At 37.8% G+C, this 27515-nt stretch overlaps 3 protein-coding genes across 14 annotated transcripts in view; all 3 read left to right on the forward strand.

Annotated features, from left to right (window-relative positions):
- CDC14A (cell division cycle 14A) overlaps positions 1-18191 on the forward strand; it is a 49920-nt gene extending 31729 nt beyond the window's left edge. For 2 of the 3 annotated variants that reach the window (XM_036387917.2, XM_036387918.2), the window contains 8 exons: positions 322-552; positions 2696-2834; positions 4072-4231; positions 4831-4943; positions 5525-5572; positions 6591-6719; positions 7664-7982; positions 16392-18191. In XM_036387917.2, the coding sequence (XP_036243810.1) occupies positions 322-552; positions 2696-2834; positions 4072-4231; positions 4831-4943; positions 5525-5572; positions 6591-6719; positions 7664-7982; positions 16392-16421 (1169 nt within the window). In that variant the 3' untranslated portion in view covers positions 16422-18191. The remainder of the gene's footprint in view (positions 1-321; positions 553-2695; positions 2835-4071; positions 4232-4830; positions 4944-5524; positions 5573-6590; positions 6720-7663; positions 7983-16391) is intronic. The other variant, XM_036387919.2, reaches the window with a different exon arrangement.
- Positions 18192-20893: 2702 nt separating this feature from the next.
- On the forward strand, positions 20894-22361 carry GPR88 (G protein-coupled receptor 88). Its single transcript, XM_036387896.1, has one exon. The coding sequence runs from the start codon at positions 21291-21293 to the stop codon at positions 22359-22361; it is 1071 nt and encodes a 356-aa protein (XP_036243789.1). The 5' UTR covers positions 20894-21290.
- A 59-nt stretch (positions 22362-22420) lies between these two features.
- The window catches only part of VCAM1 (vascular cell adhesion molecule 1), a 41375-nt gene continuing 36280 nt past the window's right edge, over positions 22421-27515 (forward strand). For 4 of the 10 annotated variants that reach the window (XM_054515694.1, XM_036387458.2, XM_036387449.2 and 1 more), the window contains exon 1: positions 22422-26885. The gene's annotated coding sequence lies outside the window, so the exon portion shown is untranslated. Of the gene's footprint in view, positions 26886-27515 lie in introns of all 10 variants that reach the window. The other 6 variants (XM_036387453.2, XM_036387455.2, XM_036387456.2 and 3 more) reach the window with 4 other exon arrangements.

The following is a 27515-nucleotide window of genomic DNA, read 5'->3' on the forward strand; positions in this document are numbered from 1 at the left end:
TTCATACATGTCCCCAGATTTATGTACAAATCCCCTTGCAGAGAAGAATGGGGGCTTAATGTGAGACAATACAGTGTTTCACATAGACTCTGTTTTAACATTTTGTCTCCTAATAGTTTTTATTAAAAAGTGGTCTTAATGAGCATTTTTCGACAATTTTTTTATATCACTTAACGTGTCTATTCTGAATAAAGTATTAAAGCATTTTTAGTATTAGTGTGTTTATTATTCAAGAAGTTTTCAGGGGCTATTTTGATTAGTGGGATTTTGAACTTCATGAACATAGGACATTAAAATATTGTGGCTTTATTTTTTTTATAGGTTATCCTCTTCATGCACCTGAAGCCTACTTTCCTTATTTCAAGAAGCATAACATCACAACAATCATAAGACTAAACAAAAAGATTTATGAGGCAAAACGCTTTACTGATGCTGGTTTTGAGCATTATGATCTGTTCTTCATTGATGGCAGCACACCAAGTGACAGTATAGTCCAGAGGTTCCTGAACATCTGTGAAAATGCTGATGGTGCCATTGCTGTTCATTGTAAAGGTATGTGCACCTGTTCATTTCTGACTGAAGTTCAAAATAAGTATAAATCCATACAGTGTATGCCAGAAATACAGCATTTAAGAACACTTTCAGATTGTGAGAGTAATAATGCTTTATGGTGCTTGACTAAATATATGCCAAATATTTGTTATTTTCCTGTGTGTATGTGGTCCTTACATCCTACACTGTTATTTGCAGGAACTGACAATCTGTTGTTCATTGTTCTGTGGGGTTATTTAATATGACTTGAAAACTTGAGATTGAGTTGATGCAGGTTTCTTTTTTGCATTACGCTTTCACAGCATTATGATAATTGGCTAGGAAATGCAAAACACTTAAAGGTTTTCTTTGTGCTTTTTGACTGTTCTACATTTTTCTCTGGTGTATGAATTCCATGTTTCAAGTTGATGTGAGTTATTGTGATGCTAGCATTTCAAACCAGCCTAATTCAGCAAACCAGCCAGAAAATGCACAAAACATGCTTAGTCAAGAGAGATTAACAAAGGCTTTTAAGGGTTCAGCTTGATTTGTGTTTAGAGTTGTATAAGAACATTGTGGAGACAAATGTCTTGCCTGATCAGAAGCAAGAATAGCACTATTCATAATTTTCCCATGAACAATAAATATGCATATCAAAGATAAACAGGTTTATTTTCCAACAAGTTGTTACTGTTGCTAGAACCCAGAAGTTCTGGCATTGATAAGCTGGGAATCCCCTAATTGGCTAAATAAGAGTATAAACCATTGATTTTTGCAGCAGGAGGTTGTTCGTAAGGTATTCTCCAGGCTTAGCTGCTAAAGGAATATGACATACTTGGTAGTGAGTTAGAGATGTGCTTTCTACACTGAAGTATTTTTGGTCTTTTGTCTGACCATTTAGTAAGCCAATCAACAATCTTGATCTTTTTTGTTTTTATACCACCCTAAATAATCCTCTACAGTGTTAAATCAACAGTTAACTCAGGCCTAACTTAGGCAGAGTTATATTGCAGAGATGTTCTGAGCACAGCTATTACTCTAGAAACTGTCTCAGATGAGATAGAACAGCTGATTGAAAAGGATTGTAATGGGAAGTTTGTACATTAGCAGAATGTTGGAGGAAAGAAATGAAATCAATACTTTGCCTTTTAAATCAGTCTTCAGAGCTTGTCCTCCAAGCTACAATTATGGACTCTCACTAGCTGTGAACATCTACCTTCATCCTACCTTAATCATGTTCACTTTCAAAAAAGTCAGTTAGTGGTTAAATGTAAAGAGCTTGTAGTGGTGTATGGAATTGTCAGCAGAGATGTTTGGCTGCCTGGGGAGCCAAAACAGTTGGACAGTTCATTTGGACAGTTGTTGGTGCATAAAGACTAGCAGGCTATTGTGAGACTAAATTACAAATACTGTGTTTGTGGGAAATAAGGTTTAAATGGGGAAACACTTTACTAGTACATGAGACACAGAGCTAGAAAGAGATTAATTCTCACTCTTTAGTTTATGATTTTACTGATAGTAAAAGCTAATTTCTCTGTGTCTCTTGTTGTCCCCTTAAAAACAGGATTAGTGTGGGATTGTTTGGCAGTGGGTAAAATTTTTTTAAGCTATTGATATCTAAAATTATACACTGGTCAACAGTCATTGCTCTTTATATAGATAGCAGTGAACAGTTTTATGTGCTGGTTTCACAACAAAACTGATGCAAAAAGAAAAACCCACTGAGTTGCTCTCTGAGATGTGACATATTTGCACCGTGGGTTTTAGGTACTTGTGCTGGCCTCTCAAAGGTGCTTTGATTATGGTTTTTTACTGGTATCATAAATATGAAATTGGTATCCAGCTTGATCACAGCTTTTTAAAAAATATTGGCCTTTTTTTAAACAAAGGTTTGGAGTAGAATTTTTCAAGTGCCACGAGTGATTGCTGTTACAAGTGTTCTTTTAAACCTTAACTTTTCCAAAGTATCAAAGATTTTTGCTCTGTATCTACAGAGCATTGAATTTGAATTATGTGATAAATGGGACACTGACTCAGAAATTATTTCTTGAAATACTGATATGGTGAATAACATTAGAAGTTTTCTTACATCCCATACTTTTATTTGATAATTCGGGAATGCTCATCCCTTCATATGTGGCTGTTGATTCTTGTGTTTCTGCAGCTGGCCTGGGGAGAACAGGAACACTGATTGCCTGTTACATCATGAAGCACTACAAGTTCACACATGGTGAAGCCATTGCTTGGATAAGAATATGTCGCCCAGGCTCTATTATAGGACCCCAGCAAAACTTCTTGGAAGAGTATGTGTGTGTGTATATATATATATATATATATATATGTACCTTCTTTGCTCCTCTCCATCCCTGTCCATCTTGCACTGTTTATAGGATCTAATTTGTCTACTGACACTTTAAGTTATTGCCTGTTCAAAAGATTTAAGGTTAGTTAATAGGGGATTGAAATCTGAATTACTCAGAAGCAGTCAGCTTCTGTGGAGTTCTGTGCATTTTGTCCCCTTAGAGGGACGCAGGGCCTCAAGACTGAATGTTTCTGTTCTGGGGAATTTAGGAGTTAGTCAAATGTGTTGGAAGTGGACAGATGTGGACAAAAGTTGAAATTGACAAATAGGATTTATTAAATATTATCATTGAAAGAACAGTCTTTAAATACTTTATATACCGTCTGAAGTGCTTACATTTTGCATTTATTATTGGGCAAGTTTAGGCAGTTGGCTCAGAACCATTAGCTCTGAAGGTTTGCTATAATATTTTGTTTTCCAACAAAGGTTTCCAGTGGAAGTGTATTCTGATGTAATTCCTCACTATTTTCCTCTTTGTTCAGTGTAGGAATTTAATATTGTTTCAATAGTATGCGATAGGGTCTCAGTTCTTGGATGGAACTAGCAGGACTGGTACCTACCCAGCAAACTTCCTTATTGAAGAATAATGCAACCTCATCAAAAATCTGCTCTGACCATGCACATTGTAGCAAAGAAAGTGCTATTATTTTTATCACCTGTGTGAAGTATATATTCTTTCAGTTTCTAAAAATTGATATTAGAGTGAACTTTACATGACTACATCCACTTGCAGTGCACAGGTCAGCTGTAGTTTCACTGCACAATATCTGTATCCAGAAAACTCACACTAATAAGTTGCAAAGTTCTGTATCATCAGTTATGCCACACATGATGTATATTAAAACACTGGTTTATATTATTTTTAAGTTGTGTTTTAAGAGCTTTAAAATATGACTGCAAATTCCTGTTTAGTTAACCTCTTTCCCCAGAAGGATTTGAGAAAATGAAGTTTTAGTACTGTTATGACTACAGATTAATATGGTGATTCTGGAGGGGTTTTCTTTTTTTAAGTTTTGAGGTTTTAAAATTTTTTGTGCTGGGCATGTAAATTTGTTTCCAGATGATGATGTGCAGAAGATTCAAATGTTGGCAGTCTGTAAGGGTGGCATGTTTTCATATGTTTTTTTCTATGTTTGCAAACATGCTGATGCAAATGGCTTTGGTTTTGTGTCCTGAAGGAAGCAAGCAATGTTATGGAGGGAGGGAGAGCTCATCCGATCAAAGCAGAAACAGGGAGGAGTCGTCGATGGAAATATTAACAGAGTTCTTTGTGGGTTAAATGACATTTCCATCAGTGATAACCTGAACAAAGCACCAGACTTGGATCAATTCAAGGAGGTAAGTGTCCTTAGGAAAAATTTCAAATAGATTGAAGTTGAGCTTTTAACAACTAGCTATAGATAATTTCTAAATATTTTTAGGACATAATTAGAACAAATCTCCACTTAATAAAAAAGATCAAGTAATATTTAAAACTGTTACAGGTAATTTTTCAAGCTTCCAAAAGTTTCCATTATTTCAAGTCATTGTCTCAGGATTTTCAGTTGTTTTCTTGAGCATGAAGGAAAACAAAAAGTCAGCTTTGCTCCTGGAAACCAAAAATCTGCTTATTCCAAATTTTTAACTAATAATAATGCAGAAGTGTATAAATGTCCAACAGACTTCTTGAAGTAAATAAACACTGGCATTAGGCTTGAGCATCGTGAACTTTGAGGTCAGGTTCTGCAGAAGGTCAGGTTCTGCAGAAGTGTTTTGTGTTTGTACAGCAGCACATTTCATGTACCAGCACTATGCAAAGAGTAGTGCCATGTGTGCAGGAGACACATGGAGCAGCCTTCTGGGTTCTGATCTTTGTGAGGGGAGACACTCACTGCTTTCAAACTACACTGCTCCTGGGATTTGATAGATTCCCTTGCTTGCATGCTTTCCTTTCACAGAACGATTCTGAAGACAAGGATGTGGAAGCTCAGAATGGGATGACACAGGGAGATAAGCTGAATGCCTTAAAAAGTCGTAGACAGCCTTGTTCTGCTACAACTGGAGCTCTCAGGTAATTATACCAGTCTGAGGTCATTTGCAGTTTTAAATTCTGTCCATGCTATCAGATCTCTGTGGCAAGTACATGATCTTGTTTAAGGCAGTGGTACTACCTGTACCACCTTCTGAGGTGGAAACTTCTCCAGGTATGTATCTATTAGTTGCAAATTTGGATTATTAATCTTTTTCTTCTCTCCTTTTTTGCCCTCTGCCTTCCTGTTTAGGGATGCCTTCTTACTGTGTAGCAGTAAAAGATAATGTAAAAAATACTTCAGAACTTTAAAATTTATATCTAGTATTTTAGAACTTATGACTTGAACAAAATATTCTTAATCAAACTTGGTCGTCTTTCTTTAATTACTTTTCTGTACTTCTTATAGAAATTTAGAATTTTTCAGAACCAATAAAAATGTGAACTTTGAAATTAAACCTGGAGTAACTTTCTGTTCTTTTACTGTAAATTAAAACACTGATTGTCGATAAGTCTAAGTTTTATTTTTATATTTTAAGCCAACCTGAGACATACAGATATGATTTGGCAGAGGGGAAAGGTTTTTAATCCTCAGATAAAGATTGCTGCTTTTATTTCTCTAGGCTGCAAGACATGAAACTGAACACCTGGTCAATATCACAACCCTTCAGGTACTGACTTTAAAATTGTAGTTCTAAACTTATACCACTTGACTAGGGTCTTAATTTTCAGTGGTTTGGATCATTGCTAATCAATTGATGTGATCACTATTTCAAACTTCTGAGCATAGGCAGGTAACAAACCTTTTTAAACACCTATAAACTGGATGTTTTACCCCAGTGAATCTAAAGTACAATATGTAAGACAAAATTTCTATCATTATCAAGCATTAATACTGAAAAGAGCACATTATTTTCAGTTTTGTGATCTGAATTTTTGAGTTGGATTTTTCCAGATGGCTAGCATTGGAAATTAATGTTTTACCCTTTGTTGGTGTGTAATTAAAGCTGCTCAATGTCATTTTCCTTCGGTACTTGTAGTTGGAGATCTGTACCCAAGTTTTTTCATCCTTTAAGGTCTGATTGTTGTATTCCCTGATCTAGGGTTAGAGAAAATTAATTGTTAAAATTAGTTAATGTAGACAGCCATAATAGTAACAATTTGAGTGGTCCAGTATAACATACATATGGCTCATTATCAACACATGAGGCATTTTGTCATTAAGAATTCCACCTAGAAAGAGCTGCATGTTCTGTGAAAATTTTCATTTGGAAATTATGCTGACCTCATGAAAGCTACAGTTTTGGGTTTTTCTACTCATACTTGCTCTATAAGCTCAAAAAGTACTCATAATGAAGTTTACATTTAGAGTTCTAAAATTTATGATAAAACTTACAATAAATCTATAAAAAATGGACACTTGGCCTTCATAAATTATCAAGGTGAAAAGTAGCTTGTAACTTTTTAATAAGGTGCAGCAGGGAAGAAGTACTTGGAGTGGATATCTGGAAAGTTTTTTTAAAAAATATGTTTAAGCAGGAAAACTTAAGTTTTTGCTGTTGAGTTCTGAGACTTGAGAATTCACACTTTTTAAAATACCAATCTATGTACTGATAGATTATATGTGTTGGAGATGTATATTTTAATTATAAAATCTAGCTTCTCACTGGAACTCTGCACTCTTTTTAGACTGAGTACTTCAGGTGGCACAGAAGGATCCATGTCTCCTCTGAAGGCCTCCAGAGTGATGGCAGTCACTTCACCATCTGCAGAAAGAATAAGCAGAATTTCCACGTCCTCAGGCTCTACCCTTAAAAGGTTTTTTTTTTCTTCTTCTCATTTTGGTACAAATGCTTGCAGTATCCTGCAGTGGTTGTCAGCACATCTGCAGCCCATGAAGTGCTTGCTCTTCTTGGCTATAAGAACTATATTAAACTTACTTACAGTGATTTGCTGTTCCACTAGCCAAACTTTAGTTGCGTAAAGATTTAAAAAACAAGTAAAACCCAAAATCTGTCCTACTGATCTGAGTTTTATACAGATTGTGCCATCAGAAACAGTACCCTCTTGTTCAAATGGGTTGTCAAGGTTTCTTTCACTTATCTCAGTTTACAGATGTTTTGTAGATATTCCCACTAGTCTATATACTATTACTCTCAGAATATGGAGTGGTAATTAATTTTTTATGAACCCTTGATTTATTACTATTTAACTCAATTATAACTATTGTCCTAAATAATTATATGTATTAAATGACACTCAGAATGATTGATGCATTTTTAATAAATATGTGCACAAATATTTGCCTGAACAGAGTAACCAGCTTGAGGTATTTCAGGACACCCTATTTCTAGTCTCAAATTTTGTCATATTACTCCTTGGTTACTTGAAGGCTTGTATCACAAAACTGATAGCAAGAAACAGAGGAGGAGTTCTTAAACTGTTCCATATATACAAGCTACTTCAGTGTAAATCAGACACTGCTGACACCTTTTAAGACCATCTCCTGCATGCATGTGTGCTTTGACAGAGGTGAAAGCTGGCCATGGTGTAGTGCTTGAATAAGCAAAACTTGGAAAGCCCTTACAAAGAATTCTGCTTTTTGTTACTTAGGAGCTAGAAATGAACCTGTGTGCAAACACAGATTATTTCAGAATGGTGTGTGTTATTCACCTAATGTCTTCTGAATTGTCTGTTACATTTTTGTATTTGTCTCTACATACCTTGTGAATATTTTTTCCCTGCATGTGTTTCCCATTCAGCGTTTCCATAAACTCCAGACTAGCCAGTTCTCTAGGGAACCTGTATGCTGCTTCAGATGGTGATGAGAGCAATGAGACATCATCGTCCTCTAGGACAGGTTTTACAGTAAGCCATATCTCCAGTCACCTGAATGGCAGCTTGCAGCTGCCACACAGAAAAAACCATGAACTGAACAACAACTTATACAACAGAAACAGCAGTAGTGGCAACAAACTGAGCAGCACAAGCAGTTTGCACAGCGCCGTGACAGATGAGTATGCACCAGCCTTCCTTTATGGGTCTTACAGCTCCTCCAGCACCATACCAGAGGCCATTCCTGTAAGTCACAGTCACAACAGCACTTGCAGGCAGCTCACTGATGCTTTTCTTCCTTGCTTCTGTGAGCAAAACTGTTGCAAAAAAAATCTTAACTCAGCATAATTCTCCAGCTTCCTCTAATGTTTCTGAACAGCACCTTTTTCTGTTATCTATCATTTCAGCTGCTTTTTTCCCCATCTTTTCTAAGCATCTGTTACATGGAAGCTTCATGAACATATATTGTGCCTGAACTTTACATCTTTTCTGATAACTTTTTTTATGGACCTTCTTACCCTTTAGATTTTATTTCAAATTATCCATAGCAAAGTCTATAAGTTAATTATGTGTCTTCGTCTTTGTGCAGTAACAGATTTTAAGAAGCCTTTATATGTATCTTAGTAAACAGAAGGTAGAATATCATTAAAGACAGGGCTTATTTGAGCAATTAGTGCTCTTGACTTGAAACCTACTCCTTTTCTAGCACCAAATATGGAAAGTATTATAAGCAAGATATTTCTGATGGTCTCACATTGAAGCTTTCATTCCTCAACAATTTCGCTGCATTGGGCTTATTTTGTGCTCTTTTTCTGTGTAAAAGAGTCTGTATAAAGAGGATGTACAGATAAACTAATGCAACTTGAAAGTGTTTCTATACAAAATGTAGAGAAGAGAGACTAGAGAAGCTTCAGTTATGAAATCAGAAACAGCTTCATCTATTCTAGGGAAAAAATAATCATATCTAGTACTATAAATTTAAAACCAATTTAAAATACCGGATTTCCAAGGATTTGATAGCCTACTAATTATAAAAAATAGTGCACTGTTTTTAATACATTTTGTCTATGATTAAGGGAGCCTGTCAGCCTCTCTTGACTAGTTCTGACACTTAGGATTTTTATTTTTTTTACTATGTGGAAATAAAACTGGCTTTGTGTAAAATTAGCTTCAGAGTATTGCGCATCGCTCTTCTGTTTCCTTAGCACTGATAAATTGTTTCATATAAAGAAAGTTCTGGTGTTAGAGCTGCTAGTGGTTTTGGGTGTGGTGAGTCTGTCTGAAAACAGCTAATAACATTCATTGCATGTACCTAGGATGTCCTGCCAAAGGTCATTCATGGGCTGTGTTCTTTTCTTCCTGCAGAAGTGGAGGACCTACCCTCTTGTTAGCAGCTCGGTTGTGGCACCACTCGCAGTTCAGAAGCCACATCTCTGTAGCTTGGGAGTATGAATTGCTATTTCTGAGGATAGATGACAGTAGGAAATAAAATCTCATTATTCCATTGTGGAATTAAATTGCATGTGTGACTGAAATGTAATCTCTATAAACAGAACACTGAAGTTAGTTGAGGGAACGTGATTCTGTATTCTCTAACTCAGTGACTTCTTCTTACTGTGGTAGAATCTGCTTGACTAAAGCAGCTCTTCAGAATACTTGATGCTTTCAGACTCCTTGTTTAAAAAAACTTTAGCTTCTTATCCACTACAGTTTATATGGAAATAAATGCTGATGTTCCATGATCTTAGAATCATTGTTCTGCAGTGAGTTTAAAATTGAGTTTAACTAACAGCAGCAGTAACTTTTTGCAAGGGAGTTCTTGAATGTTGCCACATCTTCACCTCTTTAATTTGACTCTCTTTTTCCCTGCTACGTGGGACTGTAATAAACTATATATAATTGAGATTTTTCAAGTGAGATATAGAAACTGTAGCAGTTTTTCTATGCTGAAACAAGTTCTAGAACAAGAGGACTGTTCTTGTTTAACTAATTTGGTTTAATTTCTTCAGGCACAGAGATGAAGAGAGAGGTGAAAAGCTGTATACCAAGCCAGGAAGGAATCTTTGTTTGAGATACATTGATGAGTCTTTCATTTGTTCATGCATTCTGTTTGCTCTGCAAACTCATCCTTTTCAGATGTTCCCAGTCTTCAATCCAATATGCTTACAAAAATTCAGTCCTCAGGAGTTCAGTCCTCTGCTCCTGTTGAGTATGCTGTAACTAAAAGTCAGTATACCACCAGTGGGTGAGAGCAATCACTCATCTGAATAATAAGTAGTAAATTGGCTGATTTTATTTTTTTAATGTCTCACTTTTAATACTGTCTCATATTTAATGTGTTGAACAATAATTCTTTGGAGAGTCAGCCCATTCCCATTCTTTTCAGTTGTTCATTTTGTGAATTTTATGCTGCCAGCAGCATTTTTAGAGGGCTTTTTTGATATTTTACTTACAACTACATATTATGCATTAGGCATATGCATGTAAACTTACATGCAGCATCCTTAGGGGAAGAAACTCCTTGTAACTGTAATATGACTTAGTCATGAAAATAAGCTGACATCATTCACAACAGGCCAGAATTTACAAGGGTACCAAATGACAATGTAAAGCATTACAAAAACACAAGCCTGTTTTCCTCAGGCAGCTTGAAAGGTTGAATGTAAATATAACATCTTAAAAGCTAAGAACTGTCACCTCCTTTGGAGAGGTAGTTGCTGTAACTTAATGCTACAAATAATTTTTTACAGTGAAAGTCACGTTAGTGGGTTTGTTCCATAAGCATAGAAAAGGAAATTAGGTTTTGGTGACACTTCAGGTATCTAGATAGTTACAAAATTGTAGGATAGTGCTGTGGTTCTCCTTCATCTCTCAAACCCTCGAGGTGCAACATAGTTGGCTTTGACACAAAAATTCCCCAAATCTATGTGGGGAGAGGGGGTGGTTTACGATGTAACTTCCAGAATTGTAGCATGCCTTCTTTATTAGACAAGGATGACTTAGGAAAAGGGAGGAAAACAAGGAAAGTTGGTTACTGTGTAGTTTAAGGAAGAAGAAAGGAGCGATTCATGAACAGGTGAAATAGCCATGTTGACAGCAGAGAGGTGCTTACAGCTCTGTGCATTGCAGGGAAGAAGGAAATTAATTGTTGTCTCTTTGCAGTAGAACTGTTAATTGACTTAAACCATTAATTTAAATGAAATATCTTAGGCATAGTGTAAAGTTTTAGGTTGAATGGAAAGCATTTTTAAAGAAAAAAAAACCTTTCTAAAATGCACTACTCCCCTGTTATAAGAACTTCTTTAATTTTCTTCCTGCCTATCTTAATGACTTAATAATGCATGGAAGGCTATAAGGGATATAAAGAATATAACCTGTGAATAATTCTTGGCTTGATATTGCTCTTGAGGAGTAGAGGTTATACACAGTCAAATGCAGCAAGATCTTTAAACAAGATTCTATCTCCAGTCTTCTCTGAAGAGTGAGGTGAGCTAAAAATACTCTATTTTATATATTATATGCTGTGATGTGAAAAACAGCATTTCCTAGAAACAGTCATGCCATGCAGAGTCTACATAGCAAAGTGCAAGTTTCTGATTTACCTGCGAAGTAATATTCTTTCAATATAATGATGGCTAAAAAATTTTACTGTTAGGAATATGTTTCAGATATGAAAACATATTTTCTGATTAATGCATTTGCTTCTAAATGTACCCTGTAGCCCTGTGCATCCCTCTGTCACAGAGGAGTGCACTAAATTGTTCCCCATTTTATGCACAATTGACTGAGTGCAGTCACTGTGACATCCTGAGGTTTAAGACAAGAGTAGGTTTTTCAATCATTTAATTTCTGAATGCTTTCTGTCTGGTAGTGAGCAGCTCACTGGTAAATATACAGATTGTTTATTTTGAGGGCAACATAATTTTTCTGAAAGATTAGTCACTGATTGAACAGAGTCATGCTTAAAACTATTTCACTTTTAACCTGGAACTTTCTGTATCTCTTTATTATGTCAGTGTTTATAGCCCTTTGTTGTCTTATTTTCTTGTTGTGGGGTTATCTCATGCTACTCATCTCAACTTGATTTTCTTTTGATAAGCTAAGTTAGCTCAAAAATCCTTTTGGAAAGCGTTCAAATTCTTTAGTTTTTTCAAATAATTCTGGTCCAGACAGCTGCCATGCAGTGCTCTCCTTCTTATAACTACATAACTTCTTTTATTTTCTCTGACTGTAATGCACTGGGAGCTGAGGGGGAGGGGGGAAAGAAAAAGAGTTGTTACCATTGATGGTAGTGATTTCTGTTTATTTTGAGTCCCATGTCCTGCATTTCTGGAGGGATTTTTGGCTTGATTTGGGATTTTTTTTTTTTTCAAGTGAAACTCTGTGGAAAAGCATCATCTTTTGTCATCTTTTTTTCTTTTTAGTTGGTTGTGGTTTTTTTTCCTCCTTCCCCTCCCCTCCTCTCTGGGACCAATTAACCCATCAAGGAAGACTGGTTTTTCCTTACCACTTCAGCCCCTGACATTCAGCTCTTTTGCTTTTGTTGGCACTTAGCAGTGGTCTGAAGCTCATCAGCAAAATATGGAGCAGTATCAAGCTACCAGTTCTGGCAGAATACTTTTAAAAACAGAATTCTGTTTCATCATTTCCACTTCACTGCTTTAGATGCTGAAATTACTTGAAGTCGTGACAGCCCAGCCTGGCCTTGTTGCAGTGTTTGTGTTCTTTCTAATTGGAGCACATCAGGTGATGTACCTGACAGAAGTCTGTTACATGTCCTGGTGCTTTGTTTATTCATTTAGCGCATCAAAGGACTCTTGAATGATGCTGATTAATTCCCTTTCTCTTAATTGCCAAAATCTCCCTTCCCTGAGTTAGATACCAAGCTAACCAGCTGTAATCATGCAGTGCTTTCATTTTAGAAAATCACCTTATCACTCTTACTTATCTATCTTTGTTAACATGAGTGGTTCAGGAGTATTTTGAGGTGGCTAGCACAGCAATTTTCCAGTTCTAGTTCATGTTCACTTAACTCCTTAGTGGGTTTTTCCTGCAGTATGGAGAGAAGGTTATTCACTATCTTTTTTTGCAATGAAACAGCATTAATACCGCTGTTCCACATTCTACTTAACAAAAAGAAAGAATAAAAAATAAGCATGACTGTAACTATTGTTGTCTGACATGTATTTTTCTCTAATGGTATTTGTCCTTCATAGTGCAAGCTTATAATCCACTTTATTGTGTTTATGCTGATGAACTAGAGAAAAGCTTGATTTTTCAAAGGAAAAAAGAAGAGAAAACTTGATGTTCCAGTAAATAGAATAAATATTTTATTGTACAAAGTGTGTGTTTTGATTAAACAGAAGGTCTCACAATAACATTTGCAGAATTACTCTCTTCAACTATAATCACGCTTAAGGTACTGCTATAAGATTTTTGCTTTGTTCTTACAATAATTCTACATCCAAATATTGCTCTTTAAAATGTATTTTTATTGGAGAATATGTAACTGGGTAGTCTTAAGATGAGTCACCTTTTGCTTCTATAGCTGTCATGGAAACTGGCAAGATGGAAACATTGCCAAAAAATTGAGATGTGTTGGCAGTGTTTTAAAATTCATATACATCATTTTTACCTGTAACATGGTTTTTCTTAATAAGACCTTAGCATTAATGTAGATAGGACAGGCTTTGCAAAAACCAAGCTCTAGTGCACCTTGCTGATGTGTAAATTGAGCAGACCCACAGATTTCACATGCGTGTGTACATTTTCCCTAATGCACCCTGAGTTGGTTTAGTGGCTGTTGTGTATTCACAGGGGTTCTTGCCTGCAGCCACACTCCTCTTGCAGCAGTGTTTTGGGAGAGTTGATGCACAATTCCAAAACCTTTAGTTACATTTTTGCAATTATCTGGGGAGAGGGCATGTTGCAGTGCTAACAAATAGGCCTAAATGCTGTGGCATTATTCTGTCCTGAAACAGAGTTCAAATTCAGGCTGGCTTGGTCCTACAGTCCTCTATTAGCAAATACAGTTCTAGTGCCTCAGTGGATTTGGTGCTGATTTTCTCTCCCAGGAGGCTTTCCATGCCTTCTTTTGAAGAAAAATGAAAGTAATCTAACCAGTTAATTCAGCATCAACTTCATTAGATATGCTGAACTGTAGTGAAACCATTTAATTCATGGTTCTTTGTTTAAATGTCTGTTACTTGGGTGTAAAATGGCAAGCTTGACATGGCATGGGACCACTATAGGAATACACATGGAGATTTCTTCTCCATCAACTGATTTTATACTCTCATCATGGCAATTCAGCAGTCAATTTGCTTTGGGGTTTTTTTTCTTCTATTTTTAACTCAATTTTAAATAAGATTTTATTAAATCCAGCAAATTACTTGTAAAAATGGACTGGGGTTTTTTTTTTGTTTTTAATGAAACTTTCAGAAGCATAGGCAATACTTTGAGTCATTGCAAATGTAAATTTTAAAATAGAAAACTCCTCAAAAGATTTAAAAGAAAAACAAGAAAAAAACCACAATTACAGGCTTTGAAGCTTTACAGTCAATCTCTTTAGACATGTGAAGAGATTTGAACACAAATGACTTTTCTGAAAATGCAAAAAAAATCAAAACAACAAGCCTCTCCTGCTATTTTTAAATTTTTCAAACTCAAATGAGTTTGAAAAAGTGAGTATGTATACTTTACAATAGCTCAGTTGTTACAGGTATCACCATGTTTTTAGTGATAGAAATTTATGTGAAGTCACATAGATTAATCTGAAGAAAAATGCTGTTTAATTATTTTCCTGTATTCAGAAAAGATTTTGAGACATTAGGAAGAAATCATAGGGATGTGAAGTAGAGTTATTATGAGGGTGGGAACACACTGAAAAACATATATCTCCATTTGAAAGTAAATAAACTGTGCCTACCCATCTATAACAAAAATTACCAAAACATGCTATCCTCTTTCCAAACAATATGTGCTGCTGGATATTTGGGGGTTTTAAATGTGTTTTCTTGATGGTTTTTCCCCCTTTTTTTTTTTTTTTTTGTAACTTGGATGGCTAACAATTTTAAGAATTGCAGTTTAAACTTCAGCATCTTTAATTTATGGTTTGCTTCTTTCATTGAAATGATGATGTAGAATTCCTGGTTACTGCTGTCTGCTGAGAGAAGGGCTGGTGCTCTCAGTTCATTGGAACTGACACTTGCTGGTTTGAAGAGTGTAAAGTGCTTTCTGGTCATCTTTCATCTGTCCAAGCTTAAAGTAATCATTACTGTACAACATATCAGAGTATATAACCACACTTCATGCCTTTTAAAAATGTTTGTTGATCAGATTTACTTGGGATTCTATTTTGATGGATCCATTTAAAATACTGCACTAATTAAGTGTAACTATCTTTCCAGTTGTTAAAATGCACTTCTGAAAATGAGAAGCCTTCGAGGATCATTAAGAGAGGAGAAGTTGCAAGTGCTCATTAATGAAGGGCTATTCCTTCTGCCTTGCTCTTACTAAAACCAGACCTTAAGTCAGTGATATTCAAATCTATATGATGACAGCACTTTTCTACCTAGGAAAGAATATCCAGATGGTCTCAAATCTTCAAGATGTGAAAATACATTTAAAAGACAACTTTGAAAATATACACTGAGACTTAGAATATAGGGGGAAAGTAGTTGTATTATATTAGTTAGAGCTATAAAGCTATATAGAAATGTATTATGCACTTGTACTAATGGGTTTCATTATGGGTGCCAAAGAGCATTTTCTGTAATGACTAGTTAGGAATAGTAGGAAAATGGAAGGGAAGACTGTGAGGGTCTAGTCTGTCTTAGGAGTCATGTTGGTCTCCAGTAATTCTCTCTAATTCTGAAGAATTGATGCTCTTTTAAAACACATTTGGGGGTTTTACTTGCTCTTTATTTATAACCATACTAATCTGGGACAGCTCATCACTGTACAAGGCTTATATTCATCAGAAAGACTTCTTAAAACACATCTGTATAGGAGCTAATAAAATAACTGGATACTGTCTAAGCTGATTAAATTTTTAATAAAACTTTAGACTTCAGTAGAAACAGAAATGTAAATAAATACACTAGAGCAGGTTATGATTTTCTCTTAATTATACTGACTTCTTACTAATCCAGATGAACCATTTGCAGTGCTTCATTTTCATCTGGTTTTGATAGTCATACATAAACTTATGCATCTGTGTAATTACTGATGTAGCTTTTTTTCCTCACTAATGAACTACATCATGTGTTTCCTGTGTCATTATCTGAATCAACATCTAAAGTAAGCTGACTTTTACAGTAGCAGTTGGATTCTCATTCCAGATAAATGGAAACAATTCAATTGCAGTAGCAGTGATATTTTAAAGGACTTGTGACACTTTTGTTAAGATTCTCAAGAAACTGGTTTGGAAAAGTAAGTGTAGATACAGCAAAGCTGATGGACTTTACTCAGCTTTTAATTACGTTTATTTTATTCATGTTTACCTATGTAGAGATTCAGGTCTCCCCCCCAACTCTGTTCATTTATTTTCCTCTTTTCTGTCCTTCCTCTACTCCTTAAGTGAATAATATGTCTTTTATATATATAAATAAAACCTCTCCAGTAAGTTTTAATCAGTTTTTCTTCTCTGCACAGTCCCTTCAGTCTGGGTATGTTCAGTACTAAAGCCTTGCTGCTTTGGTGAAACTTGCTGAGCTCTTCAAATCAATGTACTTCATGATGGAGAAGAACTGAAGAAGCTGCTCATTAAAAGGAGGAACCTTCAAAACAAGATGTATTAATTCCTTAACACCAAGAGAAGACTTCTTAACGGGCAGAAATTTATTGTTAATGACTACTGCAGATGCACTGAAGTTGAATTTATGGAAATTACTACCCCATGTTATATACAAATTTAAATTTTTTATGTTGAGACAGCTTGAATATATTTCTAATGAGTTTCATTAAGACATTTATTAACTTGTGTACAGTGTTAAAATATGTATTAAGAGAATATTTTGGTAAGCTATATATAAAAATAATGTAAAAACTAGAATATATTTTAATTTAGGGTCTACTTTGCTACAAAAATGTGTATTTTAAAGAATTTGTACATGTTTATCAAAGATATAATTTTTTTCTATGAATGAGAGATTTTTCTTGTTTTATGGGTCCATCATTATTTCTTAGAGCCTAATGTAATTTACTTTTTTACTAATTGATCTTCTGGTAATTTGATGGAAGTCTAACTAGTGAGAGATTTGTTATTACAATATCAAGTAAAAGCACTTGATAATAATGTGCTTTCCACTTCTGGCTGCTAACGTTTCTTAAGGAAACACAATGAAAGAAAAATAAAGGGAAAATATTTGTTGATATGTGATGTAATTACACCTTCTACTGCAACACAGAAGTAATTTATGTGATTACTCAATTGTACAATTAATGCTCTTTCAATTTCTTAAAGGATTTATGTTTTGTTTTCAATGTGGAGTGTTAACTTTTGCTATGCAATATATGCTGCAAAAATGAAGGCAGATCAAACTGAAGTTGGTAAAAATGTACAATGAATTAGGTAGCACTGCATACTTGCATGTTTTTAATCTGCATTTGGCAGTATGTGTACAATTTCCTTAGCAGCACACAGTATATGTTGGTCATATATTCAATTTTTATCTAGCAATTGGATGCTTTGTAAACCTGTACATCTGTTGTTAAGCATATGGCTCAGGTAGCCTCCTTTCATGGAAGGTTTTTGTCATAGTAAAGATGTTCTTTACTTTGTGGAACATACAGGTCAGTCAGATGTGATTAGGAATGAGGCTTAGGATGAAATGGTGTTACAGGGAGGTACTAAAGATCATGTGTAAAATTTTCAGAACTCACAAGTGCATGGTAAGGAAAAGAATATAAGCAACTGTGAGGAATTTATTTGCCCCTCATGTATGAGACAAAACCAAAACAGATTTGTTACCTGTTTGTTTTTCCAACAGCAGCAGAAACTTAAAAATAAAACTTAGTTGCTGTCAGTCTTTGTTCCTGCAGACATGTGAATACCCTGCATTTGTTTTACAACTGAAGTTAAGTGCTACATCAGTTTTTAAAAGATAAGATCACAAATTGCTATGGAAAGTTGTACTGAAAGTGTTCAAAAGCAATACCAAGAGCAGCTATAAAAATCAAAATCACTGATGAATAAAATTAACATGCAATACTGTACATTTTTGCAACTGTGTATATGTAACATATACACACAAAGTAGCGTGTGTGTATATATACAATATATTGTATATGAATTATAGATTAATAAGGTAATTCTACCTCTCATAAAGAATTTTCTCATTTACTTTGTTATAAATAGTTTTCGTTAATAAAATACTGGTTAATTTTGAAATGTAGATATATATATGTATATATATATACAGCTAATTGGTAATAAAATGCCTGTATAAGCCAGCTTCATCGTTTCTTGGTTTTTTCCTAGATCTTTTGATGATTTGATCTCTAATTGAAGATAACTTTTCAAAATCACCTTCTTTCCTGTAAACCATGTAATGTACTTAAAAGTAGGATAACATTGCAAAAGTCCATTAGCAAGACAGATACCTCTTTTAACAATTTCTCTAAACTTTCTTGGTTATGTTTATGCTTTGTATAATGCCAGGTATTGAATCAACATGTTGATATCATGATGATGGCATTATATTTCAAAATACAGTGATTTCAAAGCTGTGTCTGAACTGAGGAGTCCTTTCTGGCTGAGGCCCCTTTTTACACGTGTAATATATCTTGACTTTTTTGCATATGCGACAGTCTCTTAGTCCCACCAACAGCAGGTTCTTTGTCCATAAGAATCTAAACAATTTAGCTTTCTTTAGCTTTTTGGCCTTCCTTCAATTTCAAACTAATCACAAATGGTTCTAACATTTGTTTAACCCTGTTCCTGATTTTCAGCAAATTTGTTGCATTGCATGATTATTTATTATTTATTAGCCTGTCAGCCTCTCTTGCAATAGATGTGGACAGTGTGTAACTGTTACACAGCCACTCTAAAGGAATGGGAAAGCTGGGAATAGAGTGGCTGCTTTCCAAGTTGCCCAAATTCTGGTGACAGTCTGATCTAAAAAAACAACAAAAGGCTTCTGCAACTGCATGTGGATGAATAATGGATGGTGATTTGGATGTGCAAAGTAAATATACAGGAAGAACAGCTAATTAAAAGGTTTCTAGTACATAGGAATCAACCTCTCCTTTGGCCTTTTTCTAGACTTTTATTGATTTATTAGATGAAATACATAAATACCAGCTTATGTACAACATTTTTTTCTTCATAAATAAGTCAGTATTCTGCAACAATCAACTTCTTAACAACAACAAAAAAATTTGGAACAGTAAAAGGTCAGGAAGGCCTTTTAGAACCTTGTAGCTTTTAAGAAATAGCATGAAATTTATTTTATATCCTATGTTCACTTGTTCTTGAACTTCACCATTTCTGTTCCTTCAAATATGACTATATCTTGTTCCGGGAGAACAAGTTGTAGTGCACAAGATCTCTCAAAACCTGAATGGATGGATCAAATAAATCTGAAGGTCTCTACAGGGCATAATATTCTGTGGCTAACATCTTATGAAACAGTTAATCATCATAATCTCTTTTTAAAGTATGCTTTATGAAGCTTTTCAGTTAGGGAGGTATTTCTTGTTACAAATTCAGAGACTATTTTTCAATTACAGTACTGCAGAAAGAGGAGGATTTTAGTTTCTATAATAACTGTTCTTTACTGACAACTAAACAATGAAAGGCCTCAAAAGGTTTGACACTTGATTAGATCTACACTGTAAAGTGCAGCAGGCAAAAAATATGGTAATTAAGGGCCTGATCAAGTAAATCACTGAGGCATGTCTTTAACCTTAAGCACATGAGCCATCTAATTAATTAAAAGTGAACATAGATATTCATGTTTGTAACGAATCCACCTTTGGATCAATATTTCTGTCAATTGTTAACATGAGCCTTTTTATCAAATAAAAGATATGCTGTATTGCAACATCCATTAACCCACACAATTTAACTTTTTTAACTTGAAAAAATGTATATTGCAACTATAACTACCTCCTATTACATTCTTTTGGTATTGCTATTAGCATGAGGAGTTAAACAATATCTAAAAATGCCTTATGAAGGTCTCTGGTACAGATAATACCTTAGAAGCTGTGATTGCTTGCTTTTCTAGCCTACACCTAACCTACCTGCAAAAGCAGTTTTTTCTTAAGCTCATCACAAAATTAACCAGCATTCTGTATCTGGAAAGCTTTCCAAAGTAAACGGAAGTTCTCTTACTGAATTTCTTATCAAGTTTTGTCCAGGTTAAGGACAGTTACTATTCTGTCCCTGTTTGAGTACAGCAGGGTAGAGTTCCTGGGAGAATCCCATGACTAATTATTCTGCATCTGGGAATGGACTGTTAATGCCTACTCTTCAATCAGTTTTTTGTCCACCTCAGGAGCTGTTATTCACCTCTCCAGGAGCTAATTTTGGAGCGAGCCTGTTTCAAATACTACACAGATCCTGTGTTATCTGTGTGCTCACCAACACCAGAGTTCACCTCTGGCAGGGTGGCAATGCAGGATTTCCTGTGGGTTGAGACAGGCTGAGGTTTATGAAGAGATGTAAAATGTTCAAATTGAGAACCAACTTCCTCAAATAAGTACTGTCTTACAAGGATTGGTCTATTTATTGTGTTTGAAAGATTTCATTTGGAAAGCATATTGTTATTATACACCAGTTCTAAAATTAACTAAAATTGCAGAAGCATACTGATCTTACTCTTAACCAAAAAAAGATCAGAAAAAAATCTGTTAAAAAGTGAGTATCGAGCAGAAAAATGTCTACAGTTTATGGACAGTATTTCAGACAGAAGTGACTGATACTGGTTTAAAACCTTGCTTCAAATGAAAGTTGTGTAAATGGGTTAGACCCAGAAGACTGGTAAGGCAGAGAGAAAAGAGTCAGACTGTGTAGTTGGAGTATTTCTGGAGCATGATAGGGTTTGGCTTTTTTTTTTTTTTTCTTCTTGATTTAACAAGTTGAAAATCTGCTGAATAATTCATGAAGAGTGGAAGGGCTGAATCTTCCTGGAATGATATACAGTGTACGTACTGTGGCACAGGAGAAACTGCAAAGCTTTGTATCAGTTGCTGCCGTTTCTGCTGCCGATTGCAAGGTGCTGCTGCTTTTGCTGTTTTCACAGCTACAGAAACCTCAGCCGTGCTCTGGTCTGCCAACAGCCATTTGCCTCCCTATGGACCCACCTTCACCAGCTACAATCTGTGGACTCTCTTGCTGCCTACCTGCCTTGGACACTGCTAGTTTTTGGATCCTTACTGCAAACAGCATTTTCTGGACCTTACAGCTTGTATGACTGAAACCTGCCTTAGAGTCCTTCAGCTGCACAGCCTCCTGTGCGCTTGGTGAGGACTCCTGCAGCAGAACTTCTGACCCAGACAAGGATGGGATTTACAGGGCGAAGTCAAAACTGAGCTGCATTCAGCGAGATGCCCAACGCCTCTTCCTGGAGTGCTAGCTCGCCTCTGCTGCTGCTCTGGGAGGACTCCTCCGGGACCCGCATCTTTCTATCGCTGCTCTACGCAGTCTTAGCTATCTCAGGGACTTTATCCAATGTGATGGTCATCTATTTAGTCTTCTCCTTCAAGAAGCTGCAGACAACCAGCAATGCCTTCATCGTGAACGGCTGTGCGGCAGACCTGAGCGTGTGTGCCCTGTGGATGCCCCAGGAGGCTGTGCTGGGGCTGCTGCCCCCCAATTCCTCCTCCCTTCGCTCGGCGGAGTACCGGCTGCTCCGAGGGGGGCTCCTGGGCCTCGGCCTCACCGTCTCCCTGGCCTCGCACCTGCTGGTGGCTTTCAACAGGTACGTGCTCATCACCAAGCTGCCCAGCGTGTACCAGGCCCTCTACCAGCGGAGACACACGGGCTGCATGATCGGGCTCTCCTGGGCCCTCGCCCTGCTCCCGGTCCCGCTGCTGCCCGGGCTCTGGACCCTGGGCTCAGCCCAGTCGGACGGCAGCTCTCGCTACACCGCCCTGCTCCTCGCCCTGGCCGTGCTGGGCCAGACCGCGCTGCTGCTCCACTGCTACCTCGGCATCGTGCGGCGGGTGCGGGGCAGCGCCAAGCGGGTCAGCGTCCTCAACTTCCACCTGCTGCACCAGCTGCCCTTCCCCGCCGCGCCGCCGCCGCCTCGCCGCGCCCAGCGCCGCCTCAGCAGCGTCTCCGTCCTGCTGCTCTGCTGCGTGTTCCTGCTGGGCACCCAGCCCCTGGTCTGGGTGAGCCTCCTGGGCTTCTTCTTGCGCCCGGCGCCGCCGGCGCTGCAGGCCGCCAGCTGGCTGCTGCTCTGCTCGCTCTCGGCCCTCAACCCGCTGCTCTACACGTGGCGCAGCGAGGAGTTCCGCCGGGCGGCCCGCTCCGTCCTGCCCCGCGGCGAGGGCCCGGCCGCCGCCCCGCGCCCCTCGGCCGCCGCCGCGGGCCCCGCCGGTGCCCCGCCCTGCCCGCAGCTGCCGCGGCGCCGGGGCACGGGGAGCAGCGCCAGCGCCGCGGCCGCGCCGCGCTGAGGGCCCGGGGCAGCGCCGGGACCCCGGGGCCCCGCGCGCGCGGGAACGGGCCGCGGCCCCTCAGGCCGCTCCGCCACCCCCGCCGGCGGCCACCGCCCGTCGGGCAGCCGAGCCGCCCCGGCCCCCGGTAGCGCTTCTTCCCCTCCTGTTGCTCCTTTGTGACCCCACGCCCTTCTTGCCCGCTCCCCTTTCCACCGCACGGCCAGGCAGCGCCGGGTGCCTTCCCGAGGCACCGGGACGGACACTGGGGCGGGATCTCCCGGCCGCCCCCTCAGCCCCGCTCCCGGCACGGAGCTGTCCGCCCCCAGGAGCCGGCCAGGACTCCAGCCAAAGCACTGGATTTAGGAATCTGGGATAACCGGTAAATATGGCAACGCACGTAATTGTTGTTATGCTCTAAAGATTTCACTATGAGACAGGCACCTAGACAGCTCTTTCTGAGACATATGCAAGTTTGTTTTTATAAAATCGATGTAATTCTTTCAGCATTTAAAGTAGTTCTTTGAAGTGAGCTCCCTGAACACAAGGTTCGTTTGTGAAGGACTGGTAGGTGTCTCATTACACACACAGGCACACAGACACCGGGAGCTGCTTCCTTTCCCCCAGCATACCTGATCTCTGTGCTCCATGCAAGACCCTCCTTCAGCTTTCTCTGGCAAACTTCAGGATGATGCTGTCTGTGGAAACTGTTAAAAACAAAAACATACGCACCTTTGTGGTGATTTGGTTTGGATATTTTGTTTTGAAAGCTTTTTAAGGCCTGTTTTAACAAAGGTCTCTCCCCATGGGCACTCGATAAAATACAATGCAATATGAAGGCTGGTGTTGCCCATCTAACCTTGTCACCTGTTCAGTTACCAGTTTGTTGTATTTCTCTTAAATATATTATTGCAGAAGTATGGTTTCACAGCCTCTGCCAGATACAAAATAACAGATTCTGTGTGGCATTTGGAAAGGAGACAGCTCCTCACACCGAAACTGTGGTGGTGAGTGCTGCAGGCCCATTCCTCCCAGGAATGCTCTTAAAATCTTTCTATTTCCTTCTGTGTTGCTTGACTTCCTCCTTCCTCTTTTCCAACGCAGTTGCTGCTGTTCTCATGGTGATGATACTTAGTGCTGTTTTTGCCTTCTGGCACAAACGTCTGCAGGAAGGTAGTTGTGTTCTGAATCCGTGGGCATCCACAAGCAGTATCACCTAAGCTGTGCTGTCTCGAGAAGAATGGACCCGTGAGAACGTAGGAAACTTTGTCACAACAAGAGTTTGTTGAATTGGGTGACACAAACTTAGAGCTCTCATGAGGGTAGTTTAATGATGGGATAATAACAAGGAAAAGTCACACATGATAAGTAATAATATAAAAGGCCCTTTGGCCATATTTTATAATGCCCCACACACTTTGCTTGCTTTACCTGCTGAGTTTGAGTATTCACAGGAAATGCTTTAAGAGAAGGGAATAATTTAATTTTTTCCCCAAGACTAAGACCTGTTAGGTATCTGTGATACAATGATGTATCTAAAAGTCCCATACCAATATTTTGTTTCCTGGCATAAAAAAATCTCCATAATCACAGAAGAGATACTTGTTAAGATCAGGATTTGAAAAACACAAAGAATGAAGACCTCAAAAGGATTCTTTTTTTTTTTAATTGACATCCAGAAAATGTATGAACATCTCGAAAACAGCTTTAGCCACTTTCAAGTACCTATGGGAAAGTAAAATAAGTTTCCTTGAGTCTGAGTTTTACAGAAAGCTTCTTCTTTCATATTGGAGACAGTGTTCCTCTGAGTGATGGCACCAGAAAGATGCAGAGAGCCAGCGAGGAAATATTGAACATATAAGATATGCAAGATTGATTTTATTAACACTGTGCACATATCTTGGAGAGTGAAGGAGCCCCTATATCCTTGTTGTAATATCTCATCCTAATCGCAGTGGCTGTGCTTTAGCTGTTTTTGTGGAGCAACTGGAGGAGGGAAACTGCTTCATCCTCATCTATCCCAATCCTGGAAAATACACTGGTTCACTCCCAAAATAAAGTTCAACCAAGGGCCACCCGAGGGTAAGACCCTGTTCAACTACAAAATAATCCTTGGGCTGGAACTCACAGAAGAATGCATATTGCATCTCCCACCATGGCTAAAGAACCTCAAGACACTTGGTAAAGCTCATTACTGGGCTCATAAGCAAAAAAAAAAAAAAAAAAAAAAAAAAAATCAAACTCTAAAATAAAAAATTAGACAATGCCTCTCCCCTGTTTTTGGCTATGGAACATGTTAGTCTGGAATGAAAGCAATAAAATTTTTCCAAATTCAATGTCCAAACCATCAGATAACTGGTACTTCTGGGCTTCTTCCCTTGTGAAATAGCATGCAAGTTAAATCTGAAATGCCTGTATTTTATATAGACCACCTTTAAAATGCAAACATGTATAAAAATGCTATGATGTACAAAACTCTAAACAGCTATCCTTATGCTATGCATCAATTCCAGAAATACCTGGAAATCCCTTGGAAATTTTGATGTAATTACATCTGACTGTAAATATTTGACTGTTTTAATATACTCAGGTGACCTAAATGACATTACGGAGAAAAAAATGAATTTAAAGTAATTAAGAAAGACTATTTGCCTCAAGATCAATTTCTCTGAGAAATTACTGCTCTGAAAAGTCCTGTATGCCTTGTTCTACAGCCATAATCTTTGTATTTCCACCTTGTAAATACTCCATGGTAAATTGCAATGGAATCTCAGCTTGGCTCAAGTTCTCCTGGCTCTGTGGCACTGCTTCTTGGTTAAGGAAATGGATTTCATTCTCAGTTTCTGTCATTCTATGCTTTAATTTACAGATTTATATGTCCTCTGCTAGTTTAATGGTGACTTTTCTTCAACGTGAATTTCTGTCATGCTCAAACAACTAATTTACAGACACAAGGGATATGTTGCCAATTTACAGACACAAGGGATATGTCCTTTAAAATGTCTCAACCAAACACTCTTTCAAGAAGTGTAAATGAAGATGATGGAAAATCCTGTCAGCAATTCAAATGAGGTTTGCTTGAACTGAGTTGCTCCTTTCCTCTGGTGTTGTGCCAAGCAAGTTGTGTGAGCATGGCCTGAAGCTGCCCTTCCTAGACTGGCTGGCATTGACATGTATTAGCTGCCTTCATGTGCTTTAGATGGGAGGTGAGAGCTCATTAAAGCATTGAATTTATGATGCAGGAATGATACAGTAGTGCAGATCAGCCACGATGTACGCATGCAATAGTTGCCTGTTCCTTTGCTATTTTCTCAGGGCTTCTGGAAACAAGAGCAGGTAGGAGTTAGTAATAGCCTGCATGAATTGTGGTCAGTTGCACTGATGTGCTTGAAAAGTGCCATTGGGTGTATTATGGCCCAAATAGATCTGCCACTCAGTTTGTGAATTGCCCATGCAGAAATACATGTGGGACCTGCTTTTTGAAAGTAAAATTGTGATGCCTCAAAATAATGCCCTGAGGCATGGGTTATTTGTGAAAATTGCTTGCAGAGGGTGTTCCTGAAGTTAGAGTTTGGATTTAATCTTTTGAAGTCACCCTTAATTCAAAATAGTTATAAAAAGCCATAGAGCTGCTTTGTGGAATGAGGTACCTACAGCAATATGAGTCTCCACCAAAACTGGGCAATCATTGCCTCCAAATTAGGTGTGTAAAAAGTATACAGGCAGCTATGTGAAGCTGGGAAATTATGACAAGGGGAGATGAAGAAGGCAGGACAGGGGCACTAACAGTTTGATCCTGAGAAACAACACAGAAAAAAATCTGAAAGCCAGAAAAGGCCTGGGATTATGATAAAAGCAACCATCTCAGATTCTTTGATTCTTTGTATGTGAGGAAATACATTTCTATGCTTTTCTTAATAAATAAAAACATGCACTTGTATTTTCAATTTCTTCCTTTAACAAAGCATTCCATACACCAGAAAATTTTCTTTAAACTCTGAAATCAAAAAAGGTATGAGTTGCATCAGCAGTCTTGTGGAGACTGCATTCAACAGCAGTGCTGGACTGACAAGCAGAGATAACATCTTAGCTAACCTCCAGATTCAGTCAGCCATAAGCACATTGTGAACCTTTTTTTCCTAACTACCAAGTTGATGCTATTTTTAAAAAAACCCACATACAGATTATTTTCAAATGAAGACATTTAAGTGTAGCATTTCATTAAAGAAAAAAGTGACAACATATACTTTAGCTTTCTATTTAATCTTAAATCACATAACTAGATTATTGCAATATTCTTTAAATTCAGAAGTCCCTTTCTCAAATGGCAGCGAAAATAGCTTTTCTCGTGACTGTTTAACTTCTAAGAAAGCTACTTTTTTTTGCTCCTTTATGTCAATCCTTCCCATGCACTGTCATCATTTTACCAGGGTAATAGTCTATTTTCTTTCCTTCTCTTCCCCTTTCTTCAGTATCTTCTGTAATTTTCTTCACTAAGGGAAAAGTTCTTGATTCTGCTGATCAGGGCACAACTCCTTGAGCTGGGTAAGTTTTGGGAGACAGTTGTAAACTAAAACTAAAGTGATGGACAAATCCCACATACTTAAATTTCTATTTAGAGTAAGTAGGTATTGAAGTTAGGCTTTTACTGTGCAGAGCAGTGGACAAATTTTTTGTCTATATTTACAGATATTTGCATTTGAGTAAGGTTGTGTAAAAAAAGGATAATATGAAAGAAAAATTTAAAAATAGTTTGAAGGCTGGAGAAAAAATCTTTTTGGCTGAAGAGTTCAATCATATTAACTTAAAAGCGACATCATTACAGAATAAACACATTTATGCAGGTATTCACACCAATCTGTTACCATACATGGTGATCTATTGATCTCTTCTGGTGTGGAAAACACGACCTTAGAGGGAAATAGCTCTGCTTGAAGAGCATGGGCCACCTTGCCTGTTTGTTGTCAAGGAGTTCAATATGGGAAAGGTCTCTGTGCAGTCTGCCCTACACCCAGTCTGCATGGATATTCATGAAAAGAAAGAACTGGAAACAATCCCAAGAAAAAAAACATTTGTGGCTGTTTTCTAGCCTGAAGCTTTGGGTGTCTGAAGAGGCAAAATAACCACTCCAGGAAGGTTAGCTGTTTGGAGTTCAGGGAAAACTGCAGGATGTCT

The sequence above is a fragment of the Molothrus ater genome, chromosome 9 (genome assembly GCF_012460135.2).
Source record: "Molothrus ater isolate BHLD 08-10-18 breed brown headed cowbird chromosome 9, BPBGC_Mater_1.1, whole genome shotgun sequence".
Classification (NCBI taxonomy): Eukaryota; Metazoa; Chordata; class Aves; order Passeriformes; family Icteridae; genus Molothrus; species Molothrus ater.

What these genes read in the sequence shown, in the direction of transcription:
- GPR88 (XM_036387896.1), top strand. Translation starts at nt 21,291, where the DNA reads ATGCCCAACGCCTCTTCCTGGAGTGCTAGCTCGCCTCTGCTGCTGCTC.